At 55.5% G+C, this 25,048-nt stretch overlaps 7 protein-coding genes across 7 annotated transcripts; 3 read left to right on the top strand and 4 right to left on the bottom strand.

The window, feature by feature from the left end:
• Positions 1 to 511: 511 nt before the first annotated feature.
• On the bottom strand, positions 512 to 5,102 carry E0L32_004065 (uncharacterized protein; the record flags this gene model as incomplete). Its single annotated transcript, XM_031138434.1, has 2 exons — positions 512 to 3,305; positions 3,367 to 5,102. 2 exons carry the CDS (start codon positions 5,100 to 5,102, stop codon positions 512 to 514), a joined length of 4,530 nt encoding a protein of 1,509 aa, XP_030997781.1.
• A 3,238-nt stretch (positions 5,103 to 8,340) lies between these two features.
• E0L32_004064 (uncharacterized protein) lies at positions 8,341 to 9,098 on the top strand (the record flags this gene model as incomplete). The annotated part of the gene is made up of 4 exons (XM_031138433.1): positions 8,341 to 8,447; positions 8,518 to 8,726; positions 8,829 to 8,894; positions 8,962 to 9,098. The coding sequence occupies 4 exons, from the start codon at positions 8,341 to 8,343 to the stop codon at positions 9,096 to 9,098; spliced, it is 519 nt and encodes a 172-aa protein (XP_030997780.1).
• A 1,376-nt stretch (positions 9,099 to 10,474) lies between these two features.
• On the bottom strand, positions 10,475 to 15,437 carry E0L32_004063 (uncharacterized protein; the record flags this gene model as incomplete). The annotated part of the gene is made up of 7 exons (XM_031138432.1): positions 10,475 to 13,935; positions 13,990 to 14,019; positions 14,077 to 14,305; positions 14,356 to 14,616; positions 14,673 to 14,738; positions 14,807 to 15,020; positions 15,079 to 15,437. 7 exons carry the CDS (start codon positions 15,435 to 15,437, stop codon positions 10,475 to 10,477), a joined length of 4,620 nt encoding a protein of 1,539 aa, XP_030997779.1.
• Positions 15,438 to 15,840: 403 nt separating this feature from the next.
• On the top strand, positions 15,841 to 16,911 carry E0L32_004062 (uncharacterized protein; the record flags this gene model as incomplete). Its single annotated transcript, XM_031138431.1, has 1 exon — positions 15,841 to 16,911. The coding sequence occupies one exon, from the start codon at positions 15,841 to 15,843 to the stop codon at positions 16,909 to 16,911; it is 1,071 nt and encodes a 356-aa protein (XP_030997778.1).
• A 420-nt stretch (positions 16,912 to 17,331) lies between these two features.
• On the bottom strand, positions 17,332 to 19,809 carry E0L32_004061 (uncharacterized protein; the record flags this gene model as incomplete). Its single annotated transcript, XM_031138430.1, has 3 exons — positions 17,332 to 18,900; positions 18,964 to 19,673; positions 19,806 to 19,809. 3 exons carry the CDS (start codon positions 19,807 to 19,809, stop codon positions 17,332 to 17,334), a joined length of 2,283 nt encoding a protein of 760 aa, XP_030997777.1.
• A 1,853-nt stretch (positions 19,810 to 21,662) lies between these two features.
• Positions 21,663 to 22,360, top strand: E0L32_004060 (uncharacterized protein; the record flags this gene model as incomplete). Its single annotated transcript, XM_031138429.1, has 2 exons — positions 21,663 to 21,897; positions 21,963 to 22,360. 2 exons carry the CDS (start codon positions 21,663 to 21,665, stop codon positions 22,358 to 22,360), a joined length of 633 nt encoding a protein of 210 aa, XP_030997776.1.
• Positions 22,361 to 22,819: 459 nt separating this feature from the next.
• On the bottom strand, positions 22,820 to 23,782 carry E0L32_004059 (uncharacterized protein; the record flags this gene model as incomplete). Its single annotated transcript, XM_031138428.1, has 1 exon — positions 22,820 to 23,782. The coding sequence occupies one exon, from the start codon at positions 23,780 to 23,782 to the stop codon at positions 22,820 to 22,822; it is 963 nt and encodes a 320-aa protein (XP_030997775.1).
• Positions 23,783 to 25,048: the final 1,266 nt, after the last annotated feature.

Raw genomic sequence — 25,048 nt, 5'->3', positions numbered from 1 at the left:
AGGAGACAGCCGGGGTCTCTGAAAATCCGGATCATGGGCGAGATCGACTGTTCTGCATGCCTTACGAATAGGGCCTCTGATCTGTGAGGCTTTCATCTCGGAGCTCACTCTCGCGAGTCGTTTCTTAACCTAGCGCCAGACTTTAGCAACATGCTGTTTAGGCGAGGTAGATAGAAGGCTGGGGCGCGAGCATAATATCACCAAGCGAAAAGTGGTGTTGGTAACGCGTCTATTCGGCGACTACAAGTCTATATCTATGAGGTTCCCTCTTTTGAAAGGCCCAAAAACGCAGAATGCGAAATACATATTAACCGGCAGTCAAGATAGTACAAGCCGTAACCCTGCAGATCTATGCTTGAGTGTGTGAAGAAAAGAGGCAAATTAATAAAGGAGCAAGCAAGCAAAGGGAAAGGAAATATTAAATTGACGAAGTTGTCTGTAGTTGAATTGCCGGAGACGTCTCTTTCAAGTTCTGACGCCCGGTATTTTGTCGGGTAGGATGGAGGACAGCTCACTCCTTCTTCATCTTCTTCCCCTTGGGCATGCGCACAAGCCAGTAGAGTGCGAGCGCGGCGGCAATGTTGAAGACGATGTAGACCATGCCAATGCCAAAGTCACGCCACCTGTTGTCAAAGTTGGCGTGGATCTGCTTGAGGTAGACGTCGGTTGTTGCAACGGGGCAGAAACGGCAGTCCGAAGTGGCGGCTTTGTCGACAAGATAGCCACCAAAATGGCTCATGTAATCACTCATGTACTCCCCACAGGTCTGGCCAACGGGCGGGTTGACGTGCACCAGTTCGTTGGCCGCGCACTCGGCGACGTTGCCCGCTAGACCCGTCGAAAGCATCGAGGACACGAGATAGGTGAATGGCGACACGCGGTACATGAAAACCCAGAAGCCAGGCATCTGATCGGGGCCCGCAATAACACCACAGAACATCAAGCACATCATGAACAAGACGTTAGCCAGGTTACCGCCAGACTCTGCCGTGTCCGTGATAGCGATGCAAGCATGGGCGAAAGTGCAGGTAAAGATGAGGAACTGCCAGAATAGGAGCCACATAAGACCGCCGCGCTCCGCCGTCTGCCCGGCCGCTTCGGCGTTCTTGTTCAAGCCGACCGGCCAGTAGACACAGATAAACATAAAGACGGACATGAGGGAATTCCAGGGGATCTCGGTGATGATCTGTGACAACATAAAGATCTTCCAGCTGTAAGTTTTGGAAGGCCTCTCCCGCACCTCATAGAGCGCTCGTTGCGTGACGAAGTGCGGCATCTGCTGCTGGACGAGCTGACCGAAAATGGTTAGGATATTGAAAATGGCAAACATCTGGTTCTGCATGCCCTGGATACTGCGCGGGGCGTTGAGGAACACCAAGCCGATGAAGAGCGCAACGGAACAGCAAAGGATGAATTTCGAATAGATGTACGACGGGGTTCTCCAGAGCTGTTGAAACACGCGGTGGGTGACGATAACGAGTTGCTGCCAGAAGGGCGCGGCAAATTCGCGGTAGGCGGCCGTGTCGTTGTGATGGGACGGCTTCTCCTGTCCAGCACCAGCGCCGCTGTCCTTAAGGCGCTGAAGCTCGTCCTGGACGTCTTGGTACTCTGGGCTGTTGCGCCATGCCTCGTGCCAATCGACCTCGCTGTGCGAACCGGGTGCTGCTCCAATGGCTTCCAACATCCACTCTGCAGGGTTGGCCTCCTTGGGACAGGGCGGGGCGCCATTGCGCGCAAAATACGAGGTGAGCGTCTCCGAATTCTCGCCGATTTCACCAAAATAGACAGTCTTTCCACCTTTGGCTAAGAAGAGGAGACGATCAAAGCGTTGGAACAACATGGCGGAGGGTTGATGGATAGTGCACAGGATCGACTGGCCGGCCTTGGATAGCTTCTCAAGCAGATCCAAAATAGCCCAACTTGTCTGCGAATCCAGTCCAGATGTCGGCTCGTCGACGAAAAGCAAGAGCGGCGGCTTGGCCGCCAACTCGACACCGATAGTTAGGCGCTTCCGCTGTTCTACGTTCAGACCCTCACCAAGCACACCAACAATTGCGTCGGCATACTCCTGCATGTCCAAGAGGCGGATGACCTCGTCCACATACGCCATCTTCTCAGCCCTCGGGGTGCTGGCCGGTTGACGGAGCAGTGCGCTGAACTCTAGGGCTTCACGCACAGTGCTCGTCTCGAGATGAAGGTCCTGCTGTTGCACATACCCCGTTTTGCGTTGGAATGAATCGTCTCTGAGGTGGCCGTCGACGAGCATTTCTCCCGTAATAACGCCCATAGACACACGGTCGGCGAGGCAGTCCAGCAGTGTCGTCTTGCCGGCTCCGGAAACACCCATCAAGGCAGTAAGTGTACCAGGCTTCACCCATCCGTCCACGTGGTCCAGGATACGACGAGGTTCGCCCTTGATCTTGATATCGTAGCAGACATTCTTCCAGTGGAAGACACTCGTGGAGGCCTGGATGACGCCCTGCCCGCTGGAGTCATCGGAGATATTGCCCTGTGCTGCGGTGATTGGTCCCGAGAGTGACGCCTCGACATCGTCACTCTTGTTTGGGCGGGGGGCGCTGGTAAAGCCGCGTCGGAAAACAAGGACTTCACCCTTGGACTTCTTGGCCGTGATATACTCGGTTGCAACAAAATAGACCCCATGGAAGAAGATAATGAAGGCGATCATGATGCCAATGTTGCGCCACTTGTGCGAGTGGTAGTACTTGTAGTTGGAGCCAATGTAGTCGTCACCGAGGACAAAGCTGCGCCCGGGCTTGGCGCCGACGGCAGAGCAGGCGATGTGGTCCGAGGTGGCGTTCTTGTAGGCAGCCAGGGCCGGGCTGGGCACATATGCCGTGCACTCAAACTCTCTATCGTGGAACTCATTGATCATCAGCGCCTCGAAGCCGTACGCGACGGGGTCCACGTAGTTGATCCATCGGCACCAGCCGAGCATGTAGTCCACAGGGACGACAAAGCCTGTGAAGATTACCAGAGCCAGGATCAGAATAGACGCTGGAACCATGGCCTGGGACAAGGTACGTGACAGCGAAGAGATGGACCTGAAGATACCAGACATGGCCAACACCATGAGGAATGTAGTCAGCAGGAAGAAAAAGAATGCTCCTGCATCCCTGTGCAAGTTCGTCATGAAATAAATGACGAGATCGTAGCATATCGTGTTTGTGATTTTGTATGGCATATCGACGAGGACCGAGGCAAAAGATTCGGCAGAAGCGTGGTAAAATGCGTAGCGGACATGCTTTTCTACAATGGGCCGCTGCGCGTACTGGGTGAGAATTTCTCTGTGTAATGATGGATCAGTGAATATCAGATAAGCCAGATCTTGATGGATTGAGAACTTACAGGGCACTCGAGAACGCATTAGTCAAGATGGCGACAAAGAGAATAGCAGCCCGACTGTAGAAGCTGCCCGTTGTGGGTTGCATGTTGTAAAACAGGGACGAGATGATGAGACCCATGACAGTGTTGGCTGTCAGCGCAAAGATGGTCAGGCCCGGATCTCCTATTAATCTCTTCCAGCCTCTCCACAAACACAGCCGCACCTGCTGGCCATATGAGATGATATAAGGCGAGCTGAGGCGCTGGCCCTTGGCCTGCACCCTCTTCTTCAGTGCCCGGAACTCATCCGCGTTGCTACCACCGATCGGGTGGGCCGCTTTAAACTGCTCCATCTCGGCCTTTAAGTCCTTGTAGTTCTGACTGTTCTTCCAGCAGGCGGCGAATTCGTCTGGGGTACGGGGCACACGATTCTCCCAGCCAACGCGCACAACACGTTCCGACGCTGCCGTCATTGAGGTGAGGAAATCGGGGGTCGTCTGACGGTCGGGGCAGTCGAACCCAAGATCAAGGAAGTACTGCTTAGCTTCATCTGTACGGCCAAAGAAGATCTGCCGGCCCTCGTAAATGAGCAGGACCTTGTCAAACAGGTCGTAGGCGCTTTGCGGAGCCTGATAGATGGACACAGCACAGGTCTGATGGAATAGTTCGGACTGGAGCCGGAGGGTCTTACAGAATTCGACAGCGTTGGCAGAGTCCAGTCCACGTGTCGAGTTGTCCCAACACTGGAATGGAGCGTGTGAAAGAGTGGCCTCGGCGATCGTCACACGCTTGCGCTCACCTCCGGAGACGCCGCGAACGTATTCGTTACCAACACGCGTATTGATCGTATGGCTAATACCGTACATGGCCATGACCACGTCGCGGTAGTGATGACAGAAGTCCAGGCGCGACACTCCGGGAGGCAGCCGACTTGGGCAGCGCGCTCGCGAGGCAAAGCTCAGCGTATCACCGACCGACAACCTGGGGAAATGGACGTCCACCTCGGCCGTATATATCGCGTCGCCGCTATTGTGCTTGTGCATCTCGTGGGCACTGAGGCCTTGGTAGTTGAAATAGGTGTTCTTGTCGATGTACAGGCCGTTGGTCTCGCCAGAAATACTCTTCAAAAAGGTCGAACAGCCGGCTCCAGGGGGGCCAAGAACAACAAGCATCTCTCCCGCAGCAACAACGCCGTCGAAATTCCGCAGGATATCAATACGTCGGTTTGTGCCCTTGCGAGATGCCAGCTGCTTGGCCAGATTGGGAAGCTCGAGCCACACATTGCCCACGTCCTTCTGGTAGTCGGTCTCGCTGCCGTAGCCGTATACGTTCATGTTCTCAAAGCATATACCGGCAGTTCGAAAGCCGGCGCCGTGCTCCTGGGCCATCTTGGCGACCGACTTGGCCCACGAGCGAGCGCTGAAGTTCTCGCTCTGGGGGTTGAGTGGCGAGTTGGGGTCACTGACATTCCCAAAGATCGACTGGGGGTTGCCGTCGGCCACCGATTGCTGGGTGTACTGGCGCGCCAGCTCCTGCACAATGGACTGCCGCCTCTCCATCTCGACCAGGTCTGCATCATCGTCTTCGCTGCCGGGGACCGACGGATCCTCGGCCGGGGTTGCGGCGGGCTTCTTTTCGGACTCTGCCTGAGCCACCTGACTGCTCCGGAGAGTGTCCCTGTCGTCAGTGTTGACAAAGGTCTGCTGGCTGCCATGCGGTGAGTGGCCGGCAGCTCCCTGCTTTTCTGCTTCAGAGGCCATGGTCGGCAGCAGCAAGGAGGCGGGTTGCGGGAGGAGAGGACAGTTGACCAAACCTTGGACCAGGCGACAACAGAGCCAAGTGGCGAGTGATAGGAAGTAAACAAGACAAGGTGAAGATGTTCAATAAGATTATTAAAGATGGGCTACATTACCATATAATTCACACAGCCAGACCCAAGCCCAAGGACGAAAGACTTATAAACAACATTGCAACCCCCGGGTTCGCCGGTACTCAGATCAGAGATTGCGCTCCCTTCCCGGGGCGCACCACTCTACGACCCCGACGATCCTGGCATCGTGGACGGCCCAAGCCCGGAAGGTCCGGTACGGCCGCTGCTATCTGCCGTGACGTAGGGCCAAGGAGCCCTCTTGACGCGGACGAAGCGTCTCGAGAGCTTGTAAGTGGCTGCCCGTTCCACATTTACTGGCAAAGCGATGCTGGCTATGTGGGTCGAGCCTTGCACAAAGTGGTCGAGCTGGCATGCCGGCTGTTGGCTTGCCGCGGATCCACCCCTCTGTCTTCGGGTTCCTTGGAGAAACCGAACCCGCAGATGCCGACCGAGAACCCCAGAGCCCCCCAACCCCAGAAGTTAAAAAAAGACCTCGAATTCTCTCTGCTTTTAACCTTTCTCCCCAGAGCACACCTGCAGGGCGTGAGTTGGATTAGGTCAGCTCTCTGACCTCTTGCCATGACTCGAGGACAACCGCCAGCCGACAATGATTTTCAGCATTCCAAAGCGCCTTATATCACGGCATTCGTCCTTCAACTTCAAGCCGACTCCATCATGCCACACTGTTATTCGTTCTGTGAGGCTCAGATCTGATGGTAACCTGGGTGTATTGCCCGGCCCGGGACCCCTGGTCTGTCAGTACGATATTGCCGGCCTAAACCCTTTCAAGTCACGGAGAATGCATAAATCGTAAACAACCAATACCACAGGAATGATTGAAACGAACATTGCTACGCGGCGCTGATGTCGCTGCCTGCCGCGCCCCTGTGATCTCGTGTCTCGAGCGCTAGGCATGTCCAGTCCTAATCGAATCATTCTCCCTATTCCCTTGCTAGCATAGACTCCGTCATGCTGCCCAGTTGGGTAAGGCATTGCGGTATCAAAGAAGGTATCTTTCAGCCGCTAGTGAAATAGTGATTGATCTCTATGTAGTCATGCTATCACGATATAATTGCCGTCTATGTGGCAAGGGTGCGAAGGGAGTAGAGTTCATGCCAGCGAGGCCGTTGCGAAGCACGTAATAGTGATATGACTACGAAAAAGAGCAGGAACAGTCTGCATCTGCAGACCTAGACGGTTATTAGAGCCGGGTCGAGAAAAAAACAATGAATGGAGAAAAACTTTTGGTGCGCTTTGCGCTTAGGAATGCCTGCGAACATTGATATTGATTTCACGATCATTCCTTAACAGGACCGGCCGATCACGTCCAAGAGCACGAGACTGACTCTGAATATCAAACATTTTCCAGCAGATGTCTAGAGAATTGACCTGAGGTCTGGGTACGCCAAGTCCAATGTCATGTTGACCAGCATTGTTAAGGCGGTGCAATGCTACCAAAGAGTTATGGGATGCAACGCAAACCATGCGCATGTTACCATACCTACCTCCTCTTGGGGATCACTATGATTGAGATGTCCGTGCTGGCCCTACCCGGCCAGACGGGCTTTCACGGGGTCCGTAAAGCAACCGACTGCTTGGGTCTATGTCACATCCTCCTCGACGCTCTCTCCAGTCTCCAGAGACACCTGGTCGCCGCGCCCGGGTCCATTGTGTCCACCGCAGGTCGGGTCGGGTCCCATGTGGGGGTCACCGATGAGACACACCAGCTCCTTAACAATTTGCTTGCCTCTTTACTATCCATTGTAGTTAAAATTGGGGGAATGTATATCCCAGAATTGGTTTAGAGGACCCGACTTGCAATAGAGGTGCCCCTTGCATACGACAATGGGTGGCTGTGGTTCTCGCAGTTTCCCCTGGCCTCTGACCACGCATGTTCATGCCTGTTGTATTGAACAGTGCCTCCTCAGCAGGCCATAAGTGATAATCATTTCTCGGTTCAATACTCGTTCAATACCAGTCAATCTCTGTGAGGTGCAAGCCGAGTTAGATTGTTATCTCGAGGTAGTTGAGGAGACGACAGAATGAACGCAACGAATACAGTACACGTGTTCCAGAGCCCCTATGAACGTTCCTAGTGACCAGTAGTAAGGGCACAAAGGTTATCGTGGACTAATCAAGCACTCCCCCGACCGTAAGCAAGTCTTCTACTCATGTCATGTCAATATGCAGATGCTCTACGATTTCTTCGTCGCCCAGCAGTTGCAACCGGCGGGCATACTCTACGGAACAGAACGTACGAAGAGCTGCGTCTGTCGAGCATGAACCTCTGTTTGGGGTTCTCTTTGCTGCCGCCGCTGTGTGGATTTGCTCCTGCAGTTGTATTTGTATGCGTCCGGAAAACTCGAATCGTGTTCGGACGGCATTTTGGGTGCCTGGCGATGAGTGCCGTGAAATCCCCGAAGTGTCAGCCCGTCGCTCGGAGGTAAGCGCACGGGCCTCATTTGGAATTTCCAGTGAGAGCTAGGTACATGTAATCCGGCAACGCTGACTCCCTCAGCTCGAGGAGAGCTCTCCATTCCGCAGCACTGGAGCTATCAGGCTCACGCAAAATCGAGGATAACTTGGTAGATATACGGTAGTCCAAATAATCAATTTATGGGCATTTTGCAGTGATTTAACCCAGCAAACCAGCAGGTCGGAGATGCAGGTCGCAAGACCGAGGTCCCGGTGATTCGTGACGTAAGCGGAAAGCGGCAATGCCAAGGCGAAATCGCATCCTTTTGTGTGGGGGAGCCGGCATCTGATAAGCAAGAGATTATCTGACTGGCCCAGCCCGCGCATCGGACCCTCTTTAATTCTTTTTTCGCCTCTGAGGGGTGCTCGCTGATTGGCCGCTCGGGCTGTTCACTCCTCTTTTTCTGCCCCTGCCTTTCATCATCCATCATTATCACCGAGCTGGGCCGTCATTCCCATTTCCCAAATTCCCTCCTCTCCCTCCTCCAGCGAATATTTGCCATCGACCCTCAACCATTACCAACACAACCATCCTTTGGAAAACACATCACGACAGACCATCGACCTCAATCCTGCGACGACTCTCTCATCAAGCGACGTCGATCTCAACCTACCCAGACCACCTCAAGACACCGCAGCTTTTCCTCGTCAAAATGCTGCCCCTACGCACAGCATTCCGCGCTCGGCCCGCGACAGCTTTCCTGACCACCGCCCGCGTCACTCCTCCCGCCGCACGGCGGTTCTACCACGAGAAAGATATGTCCCTCCCTTCTGCTCCTTCTTCCTCTCCACTAAAGGCTAACGCGCCATGCACTGATCGACCACTACAGCCGGCCCCGAAATCCGGGCTCCCTCGACAAGTCCGACCCTGCCGTCGGCACCGGCCTCGTCGGCGCCCCTGCCTGCGGCGATGTCATGAAGCTCCAGATCAAGGTCGACGAGAGCGGCACAATCACCGACGCAAAGTTCAAGACCTTTGGCTGCGGCTCGGCCATCGCCTCCTCGAGCTACCTGACCACTCTTGTCAAGGGCATGCGATGTGCGTAGTGTCCCCCCATACCCCCTCGGAGATATCTGATATTGGCATACCCACGGCCGATATCATCATCAAAGACACCCCTACTGACCGGCAAACCTACAGTGGAGGACGCAGCCAAGATTAAGAACGTCGATATCTCAAAGGAGCTGTGCTTGCCCCCCGTCAAGCGTGAGTCTACCGTCCCACCCTCTCCAAGAAACACCCATCCAAACTAACCACCCTTCCCACGCCACAGTCCACTGCTCCATGCTCGCCGAGGACGCCATCAAGGCCGCCATCGCCGACTACCACACCAAGAACCCCGGCATCACCGCCTCAAATCTCGCCGGCACTGCCAAGGCCATCCCCAAGGCCGCCGAGGCCACTGCCTGAGAGGGGCCTGATGAATAATCAACAAAAAATGCATCCGCAACCGAAATCAGAAAAAAAGAAGAGCATCAAAGAATGATACCACCCTACAATGGGGAAGGCGTAACGAGGAGTGTTTCTATTTGGTTTTAATAAATGACCATTGTGGTTCTGTAGGAATCACTGCAAAAGGAAGGGCGTGCGCGCACGCAAAGGTAGGGGATGTGAACTGGCGCAGAAGGCGCGCGAGAATGATTCAGGGCACTCACTGCTTTTGGGGAGGGAATCAGGGCCGGGCGACATGTAACAACTACTTGCAACGTACTCAATGACCAACTCCAACAGCACCTCGTGGGTTTGAGGTGGCTGGTTGCCAATTCCATCTCTCCCTTCCCGCGGTCCGTCCATCTGGATGACGATGCTTTGTCCCCCCTGTGCGGAGTTCTGGTCTTCTCTCAACCGCCTTCTCGACTTGGGTCCAGGCCAACATCACTGCCTTTGCCCGTAATACTTTACAGATAGGGCGATCTGTGCCAAGCTTGAGGCCTTTTGATGCGCGGCCATTTAATCGCTACCTCCCTTCTCACTTGGGCAACCATCGCCATGCCTCTCTTCGGTCTCTACCTCCCTCCACAACAATCATGTCACCTCCCGTTCATCCCTCGAGACTGTTGCAAAGGAGCGCAACATGACACACGCCTGCAGCATAGTACGTGTTTCAGCCGTCCGGCTTAATCACTTGTAAAGAACTCACTTTGGTTCACTTGGTCCCAATTGATATTGATACTTTCCAGGTTGACGTGCTCTTTCCGAGGGGCAATTCAATTCCATGAGCTCCAGCCTGCGTTCTGTCTTTTAGAGTCTACTAGCCTGCCGTGCGTATGCAATACGAGATGAGACAGTTTGCCTTTTTCTTCCGGACCTTTCACACTTTTGCTCGAGATATCCGCTCTCTCAACACAAGACCACCCTGGACACCCCACCCTCATGCCGTACACTATGCGTGAGGCTCTTCAATCCTCAACACCCCAGCCAAGGTCCGGAGTTCCTCCACCCCCTAATACCGCACCATGAGCGGGAAACTCCTGCCAGCGAGGTCGCACTTAGCATATCTTGCGTCGTACTTTAAGGCTGGCATCGTAGTCGCCCGTACGTGCGGGCGGCTATACTGCTCCGTCGATCAGTACGCAAAGGTGCCGTACCACCCGCTCGTCAGGAGCACCGGTGCTTTGACTTTTACCGACACGCCGCGGTGCCGGACGGACGCCCACAGCGGGTCACCCAGGTCCGGCGTCGTCATGATCGCTTGTCGTATGTATGGCGCCGTGTCGCCAAAGTGCCTCGCGGCGCCGTCGGGCGTTGGCCAATGGCGTGGCCCGCATGACGGCTAGGCTGCATCATCACGGCCGACGTCCCGCCCTTGGAGGCTTCTCGCGTGGCGATGGAGTTGCGTTGCTCCACCTGAGCCGGTTGAGGCGGTAAGCCTCCCCGGTCCAGTTGAACACGGTGTGGTCATTCGGCGCTCCGAGAACGGTAGAGCACGCGAGGTAAGGCGGCGGGTTGCGCAGGAGCCCCCATTGCGTGTAGACCAGGTAGCTCGAGCCAAAGGCGTCAAATCTGCCCGGAAACCATCTTTGCCTACGCACCCAAGCCACGACCCCATAGCTGTCGGCCTGCTCACACATACCTGGGACGAAAATCCCATCGGAGCCGAATGTGCCACACGAGAAGGTGAAAATGACGGTGTAGCCACGCGCGGTGAAGACGGCGACGCTGATAGTCGACACAGGCGAGTCACGGCCGTAGAAGTCCAGGGCGAGGCCGACGCGATGCAGGTGGCCGAAAGGCTCCTCCGAGGGTTGGTTGACAATGGCCGAGACTTTATCCTGCGTGAGATACCAGAACGGCGGGCAACTCCACAAGTCTGTCGAAGGGATATCGATCATTCGCGTGTGTTGCCCTACTTCGACGAATCTTGCTGCATTACCACGCTCGGCAGCGTATGAAAGTGGTGACCGTCCAGCTTTATCTCGCAAGTTGAGATCAACTCGCTCCTTCTCCCAGAGCAATCTTACCATTAACTCAAATCCTTGCTGAGCTGCATACGATAGCGGTGTCCGGCCATAGACATCTGTTGCATCAGCCTTTACTTGGCCTGTATCGAGCAACATCTGGATGACTGTCATATGGCCATATTCAGCAGCATATGAAAGTGGTGATCGGCCATAGACATCTGTTGCATCAGCCTTTACTTGGCCTGTATCGAGCAACATCTGGACGACTGTCATATGGCCATATTCAGCAGCATATGAAAGTGGTGACCCGGCAACCTCGTCTTTGGTATCAGGGTCGATTTCGCCTGTATCAAGCAATGCTTGGGCAACTGCCGCATGCCCAAACCAAGCAGCAACTGAAAGTGCTGACCGTCCAAAAGGGTCTTTTGTATTAGGGTTGACTTGGCCTGTGTTGAGCAGCATTTGCACAATTGTCGCGTGGCCATGTGAAGCAGCAAATAAAAGTGGTGGGCGGCCCTCTTGAGTCCGAACGCTAGCTGACACGCCGTGGGACAAGAGACATCTAACTGTGTTCGCACAGCCTTTCAAAATTGCGAGTGAAAGAGCGTCATCAAATTCGTCTTCAAGGTCTTCACTTCTTGAAGAATCAGTGGACGGTTCACTCTCCGTGCTGCGTTGGCGCTCCGCAGTCAGCCCGAATTCCGCCGACTTGAGTATGTTGGCACCAGCCTTCAGACAGTTGTATATGGTGGCATCAAGAAACTCATCATCTCCAGCCCAGGATAGCTCGTGTACCGCAAAATAAATGACACCGTCAAGCGAGATGTTCATTCCAATCAGCTTCTTGAGGAGGTCGGGATTTCTACCCCGTACAGCACAAGTAACCAATTCGACGTCCAAGCCGCTAATGTCAAAGTGGTCTTTCATATCCAGAAGCTTTAGGACAACCTTGTCAGCGTCTTGGTCCAACGCAATAGTCAATGCTGTGTCCCCTTCGTAGTTCTCGGCCTTGAAATTCACTTGATAGCTTGCCCGTCGTTGAATCTCGGCTTGGACGGTAAGTGGGCAGTCTGCTAATTCGAGTCGTTGTTCCCATTCGATCGATCGGTCCAGAAGCGCCAGTGCCATATCCTGTTTTCTATGCCAGATGGCCAGAAGGAACGGTGTGTTTCCGTCGCTGTCGACGCTATCAACCAGGACGTTCTCGTCGAGGTACGAATCGAACGCGCTCTTGACACCAAACGCAGCAAGCGCGTGAAGAGGAGTCGCTCCTGTAAAGGGCCACCCTGCGGGAGCATGACCGCCATCAGGATCCAAAACTTTCCATACGCTTGCAATCTTCGTGAATGACTTTGCATCTTCATCCCAGCCAAATAGATTTAGGAGGTCAGTCTGGGGGATTCCTTCCTCATCGAGTTGCCAAATGTGATCAAAGACGGAGCTAACAGCATATTGTAGCAGTGGGAACCTGGTACAGTAAGCCACACGCGGGAGCTGTGCGCCTTGCAATACATCCTGCAGCATCAGATATTTGAGGCAAGATCTTGATATTTCGAAGTTGCCGAGGCCGGTGGTGGTCCAGGAGCTGTATGGCGCAAGTTCAGAACACTGGGGGAAGCTTTTGAGAAGGAAATCAGCGACAGATTGATGTACAAATTGTGCTTCCCGGTCCCATTCCTCATCATACCCTCCGTCCACGTCGTATTTCTCCCAAACATCGCGTGTCTGGAACTCAACCAAGCCTCTGGAGATATGTTGGATGTACACTTCAAATTGGGCAATGTTGCTGATCCAGCTGCGGTGACGCCTCAAATCGAAGGTGGTCGTGTGTTCCATATCTTTATCGGAGGCGAGGGCCTCACGAAGCTCATGCGCGGACAAGGGCCGAGTTGCACAGAGGATCCACAGGAATAACTTGGCCATCTCACATTCTTCAACTCCAGTGGCAGTGTAGACGAGGTTGGCGTACAGCTCGTCGAGGTCTTCCGGTATGCTCTTGAGATATTCGTGCAAATGATCGGCCCGTATCCCTCTCGTACTCCCTTCAAGAACCTTAGTGGTGACCAAGACCACCCACTGAAACCCGCCCTGTGCCTTCAATAGAATCTCACTTTCGATACTGTGTCGTTCTGACCCAGGCTCAATCTCTCGGAGACTCTGCTGAACATAGAGTCTAATGTCTCGATGGTTGCGCTCTTCCACAGATATTGTAGGGATTGACTTTCGACCCAGGATTGGGTAGTGCCTAGACGACACACAGACTCTTACCTGCCCATTTTCTAGCTCGGCAGTCTGGACCACGGTCTTGAAGTATGCCAGCAAGGTCTTGGCTTGAGACTCCCCACACTCGTCGAGTGCGTCAACAAAGATCGTTACTGGGAGGGCTCCAGTCCTCTGAATGAGAAGGTCCGACAGAAAGTCCCGCAACTCATTTTCTTCCCACTTCCATCTTCCTTGCTCGTAAGAACCGTAGCGCCTTTCACGGTCTTCGAATCGCTCAGTGAGCCGCGAGAGAGGCTCCGGGAATTTCAAAAGTAGTGAATTGAGCAGTGCTCGAAACATGCCAAATGGCGTCTTCTGGAGGGTGTTGCCCTGCCCATGGACGAAGAATGACACAACCAGCCCATCTTCCTTTCTCTGCTGCATCGACATCGTCTGGCATGCAAACTTCATGAGGACGGACTTTCCAGCACCTGGATTCCCTTTGACCCAGAACAGTCCACTTGAGCTCCTCATCCAAGCGCGATACTGCGGATCTTCGAGGATCCATCCGCAAGTGTCCTTTGCGCAAAGGATATTGATGTGTCTGGATTCCTGTTCCTGAAAAGAAAGCGACCTAAGACACTCTGAAGGCTAGTTAGCTGAGTAGCATTCGAGATATCATACTTGGTATAACGTACGATACTGCGCGTCCGGAGTTCTTGTCGAAGCTATATGAGACCGTCAGTCAGCACATGAGATCATTGTATCGATCGCGCACAACGTACCAATGCTTGCTTCCGTGTAAATGAACGCATTCGTCACATTACGCCTCACGAGCAACGGCTGAAGCACACTCCTGACACGGATATAGAACTCATCGTAATGGTTGCGAAATTTTACCATCTCGGAATGATTGCGATCAATTGGATAACTGTGTTGAGGACCGCAAGTGGCTGATGAGACATCCACCAAAATCTCGGCAGGTCCTGAGAGGCGCCATTCGCCGTTGTGATTCTAGAGCTAGTATTAATATGTATCAAGCTGAAAAGGGATTCAAACCTTACTCGTGCGGCAGTAGGAGACTCCTCGGTTTCGTAGAAAGAGACGACTTTGGGGCCTTTCCCCGAGATCATCTTATTGAAATCGTTGTCAAGATGCTGGAGAAATGCTGAGTTCTTATTTAGGGACTCAACTAGGCACCTATTTGGCTGGTTGTTGACAAGAGGCACCAATGACCTCGTCGCCATTCCCAGATGAGGAACACCGAAGAAAACAAACCCTAGGACGCCTTCTAGCGTCAAGACGTTCTGATCATTGACTACTGCCTGCAGACCGACCCGTCAGCATTGGACATAAAGATGGTACGTCGTTGGAAACTAACCTCTTTGATTACCAGCCCCCCAAGACTGTGTCCGATGAAGACTGTAGGATGATCATGGTCACGCCCCTTGGAAGAAGTGAGGTCAGCTCAGCATTACTGTCCATATTGGGAAAGGATAGTTATTGGTTTCTTACCCTCAGTCCCTGTAGGTCTCCCAGAAGCGCTCTACTAAGATCTATCAAGTTCTGGAATGAATGGCTTTGATGGAGCCGGGTGTTGTATCCGTAAACCAGGATTCTCGAGCCGGGGAAATCTAACGGGAGAGCATCTCGCAGCCACATAAAGGGCCCATCCCGATCCTTGAAAGATCCGAATGCATGACCGCCAAGACCTGAAATGGCGATAACACTGAAGAGTTTGGTCAGCTTCGTGTCCAATCAGACTAGAACTGTCTTCTAAGACGGACTCAACGTGAGATTCACTCTGGCTCGCATGATCCAGCGGCGTAAACCCAATAAAGTGAGTATCAAAGATGATTGGTAGAGGCCAGTCTATGTCGTCTTCGTCTACATCTTCGCGCACTGGTAGGCTGAAAGACCATTCATCTTTGTCCCTGTCTGATATAGGGGTGGGAAGCCTATGAAATACCACAGTGGCGACTCTGGTATTGGCGTCGATAGGGCTGGCTGCAAGGGAGCGGACAGATACACTGGTGCCCGGCTGGATCGAGAGGACTTCCATGATGAGCTTTCTCACGCCCGACTTGTTCTCATACGCATTTGGGATGCCCCGCACCCGAAAATTGAGATCGCCGTCCGCTACCATGTCGAACCATATCTGGTCATTCCCGAATCTTGGTGGGAGTGGGTGAACGCAAGCTCAAGGGCTCTCCAAGCGGGATATCAAGATGACCGAAGCAAGCTGTTGAACCACTACGCAATCGAGGGAAGGATTCGTGCCCGATATTTGGTCGGGCGACCAGGCTGCAGGTCACAGGATGGCCAGCTTTATATCGAGGAAGATCCCTAGTCAGCCCCGGCACAGATGTTGCATAAGCGCCACTCGCTGATGCACCTCCCAGCCAACCAAAACTGCCCTCGAGCCTGAAGGCCAACGAGGCAGATTTTGATCCGCCTCAAATTTGGAAGCCTCATTCCTCGTGACGTTTCTTCCACAGAGTCACAAAAGAAAGGACAATTGACAGTTGCCCCGCATGGGCGGAATGATAATGAAGAAATCAAACGCCATCGAGTATCATCAAGACCACCGGCTTGAGCGACGCAGTACGACCAGCATCTACGACAGCAAGGGGTCCCCGGCCTCCCCAAAGGCTACAGGCCTCGACCCTCCTTTCTCGCCTTATAACAACATCACAGAATACTCCAGCCTCGTCTTCCCCGTCGCTGTCCAGGATGAGGGCACGCGCAACCTCTACCGACCCGAGCAGGACATGCGGCGGTTCCTCTCAGCTGAGCTCCGCACGCACAAGCTCGACCAACTCCACCGCCACCTCTGGCTAGCCGGTCTGCCCCTGCCCGCGCGACCCCTGCAGCGCCAGCGCATGATGGGCCGCTCCATCTTCCTGACGGAGCGGCCCGATGAACATCTCGTCTGGCACCAGACCAAGCTGCTCCTGAAACCCTTGCCAGCCTTCCTTCTCTGCCACACCTTCTGGACGGAGCACCTCTGCGGCGACCTTGGCTTGCACCGCAGCGCCATGGGCCTGTTGCTCAGCTACGCCTGGCTCGTAGGCCACGAGTCCGACTTTGCCCTCGCGCAGCAGTCGGGCCTGCTGCCCGAGGACGTGAGCTGGCCGCGCTGGACGGCCCTGATGCGCGACTTTGTGCATCCGGACAACCTCGACCTCGGCAGCCTGCGGCAGGTCGACCGGCGCTACCACTACGGCGAGCTGCGGTTGTCGCGGCTCGACTCGCTCGTGCGCTTCCTGCCGGCCATGTGGACGCGCCGCCGGTTCGTCGGCGGGTACCTGTCGCGCTCGACCTGGTACCAGGCCTTCTTCGAGCGCAACTTCTCGTGGCTGCTCGCCGCCTTTGTCTTTGTCAGCGTCATCCTGTCGGCGCTGCAGGTCGGGCTCGGCACGCGGTCCCTGGGCGCCAGCGAGGCGTTCAACGGGCTCAGCTCGGGCCTGGTGCTGATGGCCATGGGCGCGGCGTTCCTGGGCATCGGGGCAGTGTGGGCCGTGTGGTTCTCGCTCTTGTGCTATCACGTCTTGTCGACGCGGTGCTTGGACAAGAGCGTGCGGCGGGCGAGGGAGCAGACGGTTGATGAGACGAGATGACGTTGATGGAGGCGGTGTCCTAGTTGTCACTTTTGGAATGAATGACGGGCTTTATCGATCTCTATCGCCCGACAAAGCGAACGAGCAGCTTACATCGGTTGATCTCTCTTTTACATAGGTATGTGCAAGATAATTAATAGGTAGTACATTGCTCCAGACCTGTATAGTCGACTGGCCACATCATGACAAAAAGACTGACAAGGTCGAACACAGTGTATGCACCTATGCGTGACGCCTGCAAATTACAGAGTAAAACAAAATAAAAACAGTTTTGACCGAAAGCTTATGCTATCGTATATTTCATCAAGTGGTATCTTTGTTGCCTTTTTTTCCCTTCCTCTATGTTGCCCCAAGTCCTCAACTTTCCTCCTCCCTTCAATCTTCTTCCATGTTGTTACTACGCACAAACTCAGACAACTATCACCACAACGTCACGCCAGCATTCCTGGCCAACATCCTCGCCGCATTGACCACGACCTCTGTCTGCGTCGAGTTGCCGCCGGTCGTGTGGTTGCCCGTCCCGCCACCGAGCTGGTTGGCGTCACCAGAAGCCGGGTAGTAGAAGGCAGCGACCGCGATGATGACGTAGGAGCAGCACAGCAGCGCGCCCTCGAGGTAGTTACTCCGGCCGTCGAGCACCAGGAAGTTGACGATGAAGGCGCTGACAAACATGCTCACCGTCTCAAAGAGGGTAAAGTAGAGCGTCATCTCCTTGCCCATGCACCAGCCGAGGATGACGACGAGTGGCGTGACAAAGATGGCGATCTGGATCGACGAGCCCAGGGCGACGCCGATGGCCAGGTCCATCTTGTTCTTCATGGCGACCGTGACGGCCGTGACGTGCTCGGCGGCGTTGCCGACAATGGGCAGCAGGATGAGACCGATAAAGGCTTCGGACAGGCCGTTGTTGCCGTCGCCGACGACCTCGTTGATGCTGTCGACCATGAACTCGGCGCAGACGGCGACGAGGCCCGTCGAGACGAGGAGCAGCAGGACGGCGGTGGTGCGCGAGATCTCCTTCTCGTCCTCCTCGTCGTCATCGGCGGCCTGCGTCTTGGGAGTGCCGTTAACAATCACAGGGACGATGGGCGGGATGGCGCCCGGCTGGGCGCGGTAGCTGCGGTGGTCGACGGGGAGCGAGTTGGCGCGGCGCAGGTCGTAGTTGGGGCGGGTAGGAGCAGCGGGGCCGGCGGCCTCGGCTCCTGCGCCGTCGGTGGCGCTGTAGGGGTTCTTAGTAAAGACGTTCTGTGAGATCGTCTTGGGGATCTGGGGCCGGATAGAACGCAGGGAGAAGGGCTTGGGGCGGGTGTCGGTCTGGGCCTCAATGTCCGGAGCCAGAGCAAAGTCGACGCGGCGAGGCTCCGACTCATCGGCAGGGTGGGTGGGGCTGCCGGCAGGCTGAGCGACGACGTTCTCTGCGGAGCTGCTCTTCTTCTTCTTGTGGTGCTTGTGCTTCTTGCGATGGGTCTTGGCCTTGGGCTTCTCGTCGGCCTCGTCATCGGCGATGGCATTGGTGTCCAGAGCCTCCTGGACTCCGTTGGCGGGCACGAGGATCTCGGGCTTGGACGAGCCGTTGGCGGGAGACTCGCCGGGCACCAGTGCCGCGTCGGCGATGGCCTTCTTGGCGACTTCCTTCTCCTCGTCGCTCGAAGACGAAGAGCTGTGCTTGTAGCTCATCCTCCGCTTGACGGCGCGCTTGATCTTCTTGGCGGTGCTGCGCGACTTGCCAGAGTCGTCCGAGTCGGAGCTGGAAGACGAAGAGGTGTCGGAGCTGCTGGACGAGTCGAAATAGTGGGCAGCCGGGCCGGGGACCATCTCGCGCTCGATGATGTGCTGAGGCGTCGACTCGTACATGTAGGCGTGCGAGTTGAGCTGGAAGAGCAGGTAGAGCCCGTAGACAAGCAGCAGGATGACGGATGTTCCGCGGCTGACAGGCAAGACCTTGTCGTCGGCGTCGTCGTTGCTGCTGAACGAGGCGTGGAATGCGGTCTGGAGGGGCAAAGAGTATTAGCACATGTGTCGTGGGTGGTTACCAGCCGGTGGATGACTTACCGGTAGCAGCAGGCTCGTGACGCTCAGACTGAGCAGACAGGCACTCATCTGGGTGACAGTGCTGTTGTAGATCTGCTCGCGGAAGCGCAGACCGCCAAACAAGAAGCACATGCCCAGGATGAGCAGCAGGTTGGCCAGAATGGAACCCAGGAGCGAGGCCTGCACAATGCGGATCTCGTCCTTGACCAGGGCGATGATGAAGATGATGAGCTCGACAGCGTTGCCAAAGGTGACGTTCATGAGGGCGCCGACAGTGTCACCCATGCGCCTGGCAACACTCTCGGTAGCGTGGCTGAGCAGGCCAGCGAGGGGGATGATGGCGATGGCGTTCATGGCAAAGATGATGCCGGCGGACTGGTGGGTGGCCTCGACGGCGATGGCGACGGGGACAAAGACGAGCATGAGGTTGATCCAGCTGGAGAGCAGGATGTTCTTGATGGTGACAAAGAAGCGCACGGCGACGTTCTTCTTCTCCCGGGGCGGCTTCTCGTCGGTCACGCCCTGGGCGGCAGCGGTTGCCTCGCCGTTGGCGGTGGCCGGCGCGGTGCCGGGCTTGCTGTCGGCGGCGCCATCGTTGGGTGCCGGGGCGGCAGCGGCGCCGTCGCGCGAGGTTCTCGAAGGGCCGGAGGCGTTGGCGTGTCGGGTGTGTGAATTGACAGTGGTCAGTGGTGTGCCACGGGCCTTACTCCGCGCCCATGTGCGGATGCGGTCTGGGTGCGGCAAGTCAGCAGCTTCTCCTATGAGAGTACCACGTTCGACGTTCGACTGCTTCCTAGGCTAGGTCTTGCCAATGGGCCAAGAGAGGCCAAGAGAGACTGCAAAAGCTTGGTGGGCAGACTCACGCATAACTGTTGGGCCCAGTGGGAGGTCGAGACCTTGGCGCGTGCAGTAGTGAGGCGCGTTACGGGGTGGGTGCGTGCTATTTCAGGAGCGAAGCAGCGAGGATCAGAAGGCCTGCTCGCGACTACGCCTCAGGGTCAGATCAGATCAACAGGGCTCAAGTCGAATTGGGTGTCAGCACGAGAACGAAACACCGGGCTCTCTCGTCGACTGAGAGCAATGGAGGAAAAGGGAAAAAGGGGAAAAGGGAATCGGGACGGGAATGATTGTGAGCCAAGGTGACGGTGCGCCGCTGTCCTTTTTCTTGCTTGGCCGTGGGCGGGCGCAAACCACAGACAGCGCGCGTTGCCTCAACTCACAGTGGATTTGCGGCCTTGTTTTTCCTTTTTTCCACTCCACTGGAGCCTGGAGGTGCCCTGAGCTCGCCCTAGGACAGTGCGTCGACGCTTGCACTGGCAGTTTCATTGCGTCATTAAACTTGGACTGCCAAGCCGCTAAATTCAGCAATCATCCATTGGATCCATCGATCCGTGTGTGCGTCATGTCCTCCGGCCAGGCGAGCCAGGTAAGGCCACAGGCCTCCCAGCCCTAGCAGACGGCGCCAATCGGACCATCAAACAGCGGGCTTCAGTGGCCAGCAGTGCTTGGGACCCACCCACAAGCCACTGTTGGGCCACTGTCCGCCACGAAACGGACGGCGGGCTGGTGTGGACTGCCACGCGACACATGTCCAACCGCCGCTTTCCATCCGCGCCGCTACCATCCATGGATGCAACTCACCCCCGTCACCCAAACTTGGGGCATCGCTTGTTTCGTCTATTCGCGGACAGGTAGCTAAGTGCAGACCTAGGGAATCTACGTAGCTTTCCTGCCGGCCATTAACCCCGGACCGGCCCTCATCCGTTGCTATTGTCGGCCATCGCACACCCCAAGTCCAAGGCCAAGTCTTGCAGAACACACACGGGCATCCTGGTAACGCGACACGGCTGGTCTGGCGACGATAGGCACCGATCCTTCGGCGGGTTGCCCTGCACAGCTAGCTGGCCTCCTCCGCCTCGATTCGCTGCACAGCGAGCACGGCATGGCGAGGGAGAAACCAACTCTTCTAAACTGAGGTATGCTAAGCGCCAGAGAGACGCCCTGCCAGACGCCGCGGCCACAGTTAGGTCCGGCAATAATGGCCAACGTCAATCCAGATATGGAATCTTAAACGCCAATTTGGCTCTCTGGAATATGGTGAAACGCAGCACACACCTCCACGCTGATGTTTCCAAAATTGTTTGTCCCAACGGCCTGTTTCCCAACCACGTGTGAAACAACTCGCAGCTGTCCACAACGAGACCTCAGTGTATGCTCTCAAGGTCAACATGCGGACCAACGGATATGATTCGTCGACTAGCACACCACACCTTGGTCCAAAGGGCCGGCTCCTCGCGAAATGTCATGACAAAGAAGGCTCCTGGCAGGAAGTAACCAGTGCTCAATGAGCCAACGGCCTGTGCCCGAGGCACAGCACAGAGTTCCAACTGTCTGGCCTTTGTAGTTGGGAGTTGGCCTGCTGACCGGATCATGGCGAAGCCGTCATATCGCCATGGTTGAGGCACACAGTCTATAAAAAGGCCTTCCATGCGGCGCCAGACTGGCCGGTTGCGGCTTCTACAAGAGCTCATTGTCCAATATCCCGATGCATGCTTGATCTATATCTTTATCAAGGACCTATTCCTCAATCGTGTTGTTTGTTCTCAATTCAAATTCAAATTGAACATCGCCCACAACGAGATCTCAAGGACTGACTGTTCACTCGCGACTGTTCACTCGCGACTGTTCACTCGCGAATCCTCAACCTCCACTCAGCAAGGATGCCATTGCCCCCGATTTCCGTGCTCGTCGCCTGCGGCAGCATCGTAACCTCCATCAAGTCCAGCTGGGAACTGTCACGCATGCTCAAACGCAAGAAGCTCGAAAAGTCGCTCGTCCGGGACTCGGACCTCCTCCTCGAGACGCTCACCAATGCCTACCTGTGCGGCGACATGTCAAAGCACGAGTACGACGAGTGGTATGACAGGTTCCTCACATCTCTTGCTATCAACGATGGTATTACTCCATAATCCTTCCCCGTGAACAAGTCATTAGCGCCCCGTTCTGACAGTACCCTGCAGTCACTGGGCTCAAGAAGATTTGGGTTCACTTAGATATGGTCCGACAACAGACGACAGGCGCCTCCAAGGCCAGTCGTGGCGAGCGACCAGCAAGACACCCGCCGCCCAAGCCGCCGTCCTCGTCGAGGCCATCGTCACGGGCGCGAGACGACCGGCTTCCCAAGGCTTGCAGACCCCCGCCCCTCAGCCTCTCAGGCAAACACGAACATCGAACCGCCACGTCGGGTCTCTCCTCTCCACGACGACGCACTGTCAGGTTTGCCGATCCCATGAGACCGCGAAAGGAGGTTATTAGAGTATACGTCAAGTCGCCATTGCCACGTGAGAGACAGACAGGAGACGAGTCTGACCTCCGTTTGGGGAGGCATTTGGGCTATCGTTCAAAACGAGCGAGGTAGTTGCTAGTTAGGGCGTGTAAGTTACAGTGTTGGCCAGAGATGTTATAGCGGTATAGGTATGTGATTTTGAAAACTATTCGTCACAGACTCATGCTATGTGCCTTGATAAAAGCAACATGGTCAAAGATGCACGGCCCAAATGATAGGACCTTTTCTACAATCACTAGCTCATCGTAAAATGAGATGACCTCTTCTTCCGCTCTATTCACAGAGCGAGTCGAAGGATATCAATAATTATGCATCAAGAGATGTATATATACTCTGACTTGTTATGAGACAAGGTCCAAAGATGTCCACTAGATTCGCTCCACATACCCGAGCCTCTGTGGACATACAAACCCAATAGGGTATTATCCCTCAACTGATTCCCGCGTGTACAGAATCGAAAGACTAGGAGCAACAAACAAATAAGCCAAAAACACCCTGCCGAAACTTTCAACCCCTGTAAATACTATGTCTCTACCACGGCATCATGACGGCCGCGCCGGCCATCACAGCCGTCATTACAACCAGCGCCAGGCCGCCGAGAGCCTTTGGATCCGGCCCGCCAGGCCTCATCGCGACGGCGGCATTGGTTCCGGTACCGCCGCCGCCAGCTCCGCCGCTACTGCCACCACCCGTCGTCTTGGCCGCGTCCTCGGACTTGTGCACCAGGACCACGGCCGGCATGACCGTCACGGCGGAGTGCTTAGCGGCTGTGCCTGTCCAGGTCGTCGTGACGAGGGACCCCTTGCCGGTGTACGTCGGAGTGATCAGCTCGGCCGAGGCCGACGTGAGGCTGCCGACGTCGATCGTCGTGGTGATGGTCGAGTAGAAGCCCGACGCCTCGACCGGCCTGGTGGCGCAGCCGGCCGTGGCAGGGAACTTGTCGGTGGGCATGGGCGAGTAGCACTCGCCGTTGCGGAGAACGGGCCACGACTCCGGGCAGCACGCCGCGGCGGTCTCGCCCGGCTCGAGAGCTGTCGCGATGACGGTGGCGGGCGGGATCATGCCGTTCGTGAGCAGCGCCACGGACAAATTGACCGAGGGCTCCGGGGCGAAGAAGCCCGTCGGGGACGCGATGCTGCCGTCGGCTTGCCTCGTGACGGCGCCGGCGGTGGTCCACCCGGAAGGGCAGAACAAGCCCGGCGAGTAGACCCACAGCCTCAAGTAGTTCTCCGTGTCGTACTGGAGGGGGTCCTTGCTCTTGAAGTGCTCATCCCTCTTGCTGCCCAGGGGCATGCAGTCGCCCACCTGGATGAACTTGCCGCACGTGCCCGGGTAGTTGGCAACCAGTACGGTCTCATTGCTGCTCGCCAGCTTGGAAGCGATCATGACCCCATCCGTCTTGGTCGCGCACGATGGGGCCGCCGTGAAGGTCTCCGTCACAGGCCCCAGGTTGAGTATGGACCAGAGGAAGACGGGCGTGGTAGTGACGACCATCGTTGGAGATTTGGAGGCGATCCGGCAAAGAGGACAAGAGTGCAGACCGAGCGTCGGGTTTACCAAGTAAGAGGAAACAGAAGCAGGTCGTGAGAGACGCGGCTGGTTGCTGTTGTACGACCACCGGATCTCTGGGGCGACAGATGCACTGCTCTTTGAATAAATGCTGAGGCTGGCAACTCATGCCCCCCCCCTGCTAGCTTCTTGTTACACAAGCATGCACAGCTTACGGAGGACTGACAACATGAAGCAATCCTCGGAAACGGATTCCTTGGTCGCAAAGCGGCACAGCCATTGGCGAGATCGCGAGACCCAGTCGCTGTACTTGTCCAATGCAATGTGATGTCAATCGGGCCAACTTTTCCCGCCCATTTTCCAGTATCTCGGGCGCCGTGGGCCGTGGGGTAGTATTTGGACAACTCGCGCCGTTGGACAGTTGGGCTGGATGACAGCCGGACCAGTCGTCTCTGATTGTTGTTGGAGCACAGCCTACCTAGGTAATAAAGGCATGCGCTGATCTCCCCACCTGTACGAACCAGTGGCATGCTCTCGGGCGAGAATCCAGTAAAGAGCAGAAGGCTTGGCGCACGTAATCCCTCTGGACGCACACTTGAAATGCGGAACGACTTCAGTTCAACATGCTCTCCCCAGATCTACGGGTGATGAAGTCCAGGCAGCATTTGTTGCCCAAGTTGCCCCATTTCTGCAGGAGTACTGATACTGAGGAGATGCACCTTGATTGGAGGCCAGGAGTGCCCTGCGTTGGTGCTTTTCCGGATGGCCATCTCGATGTGAGAGACACGAGTTTGCGTGAGCCCCATCATGCAAGCCGAACAACCGAGAGCCCCTTTCTGCTTCCCGAACTCGAGAGAGTGTTTCATCCTTCCTAGTTGCTCAGACCTCCGGATGCCCTCCATGTGATAAGGACTCCAGTTTGATGAAGGTGGTCATGAATGGAGATAAAGTGAATATCTCTGACAGTCTGCGACTGACAGATATGTCGGCGCGCTTCAAACGGACCGTCCTGACCACGTGCATGCTGAATGATCACATATATTAAGCTGCGCCTGACTGCAAAGAGGTGCAGGCGGCCGGGGAACCAAATGCCCGCCTCCGGACTTGACATTGTTCCAGGAGAGTAAGACAGAGCCCCACAAGTTGGACCACCCCCCCCCGGGCCACCTTTTCCCACCAAAATCAGCAATTTTTCAGTGATACTATCTAAATATAGAAAAATACTATAAATAAAAATAAAGTATTTTTAGA

This window comes from Thyridium curvatum (assembly GCF_004353045.1).
Source record: "Thyridium curvatum strain D216 chromosome Unknown NODE_19_length_512963_cov_79.951035, whole genome shotgun sequence".
NCBI lineage: Eukaryota > Fungi > Ascomycota > Sordariomycetes > Thyridiales > Thyridiaceae > Thyridium > Thyridium curvatum.
Note: the sequence above shows the minus strand (reverse complement) of the source record. Positions and strands in the feature narration are given on the sequence as shown.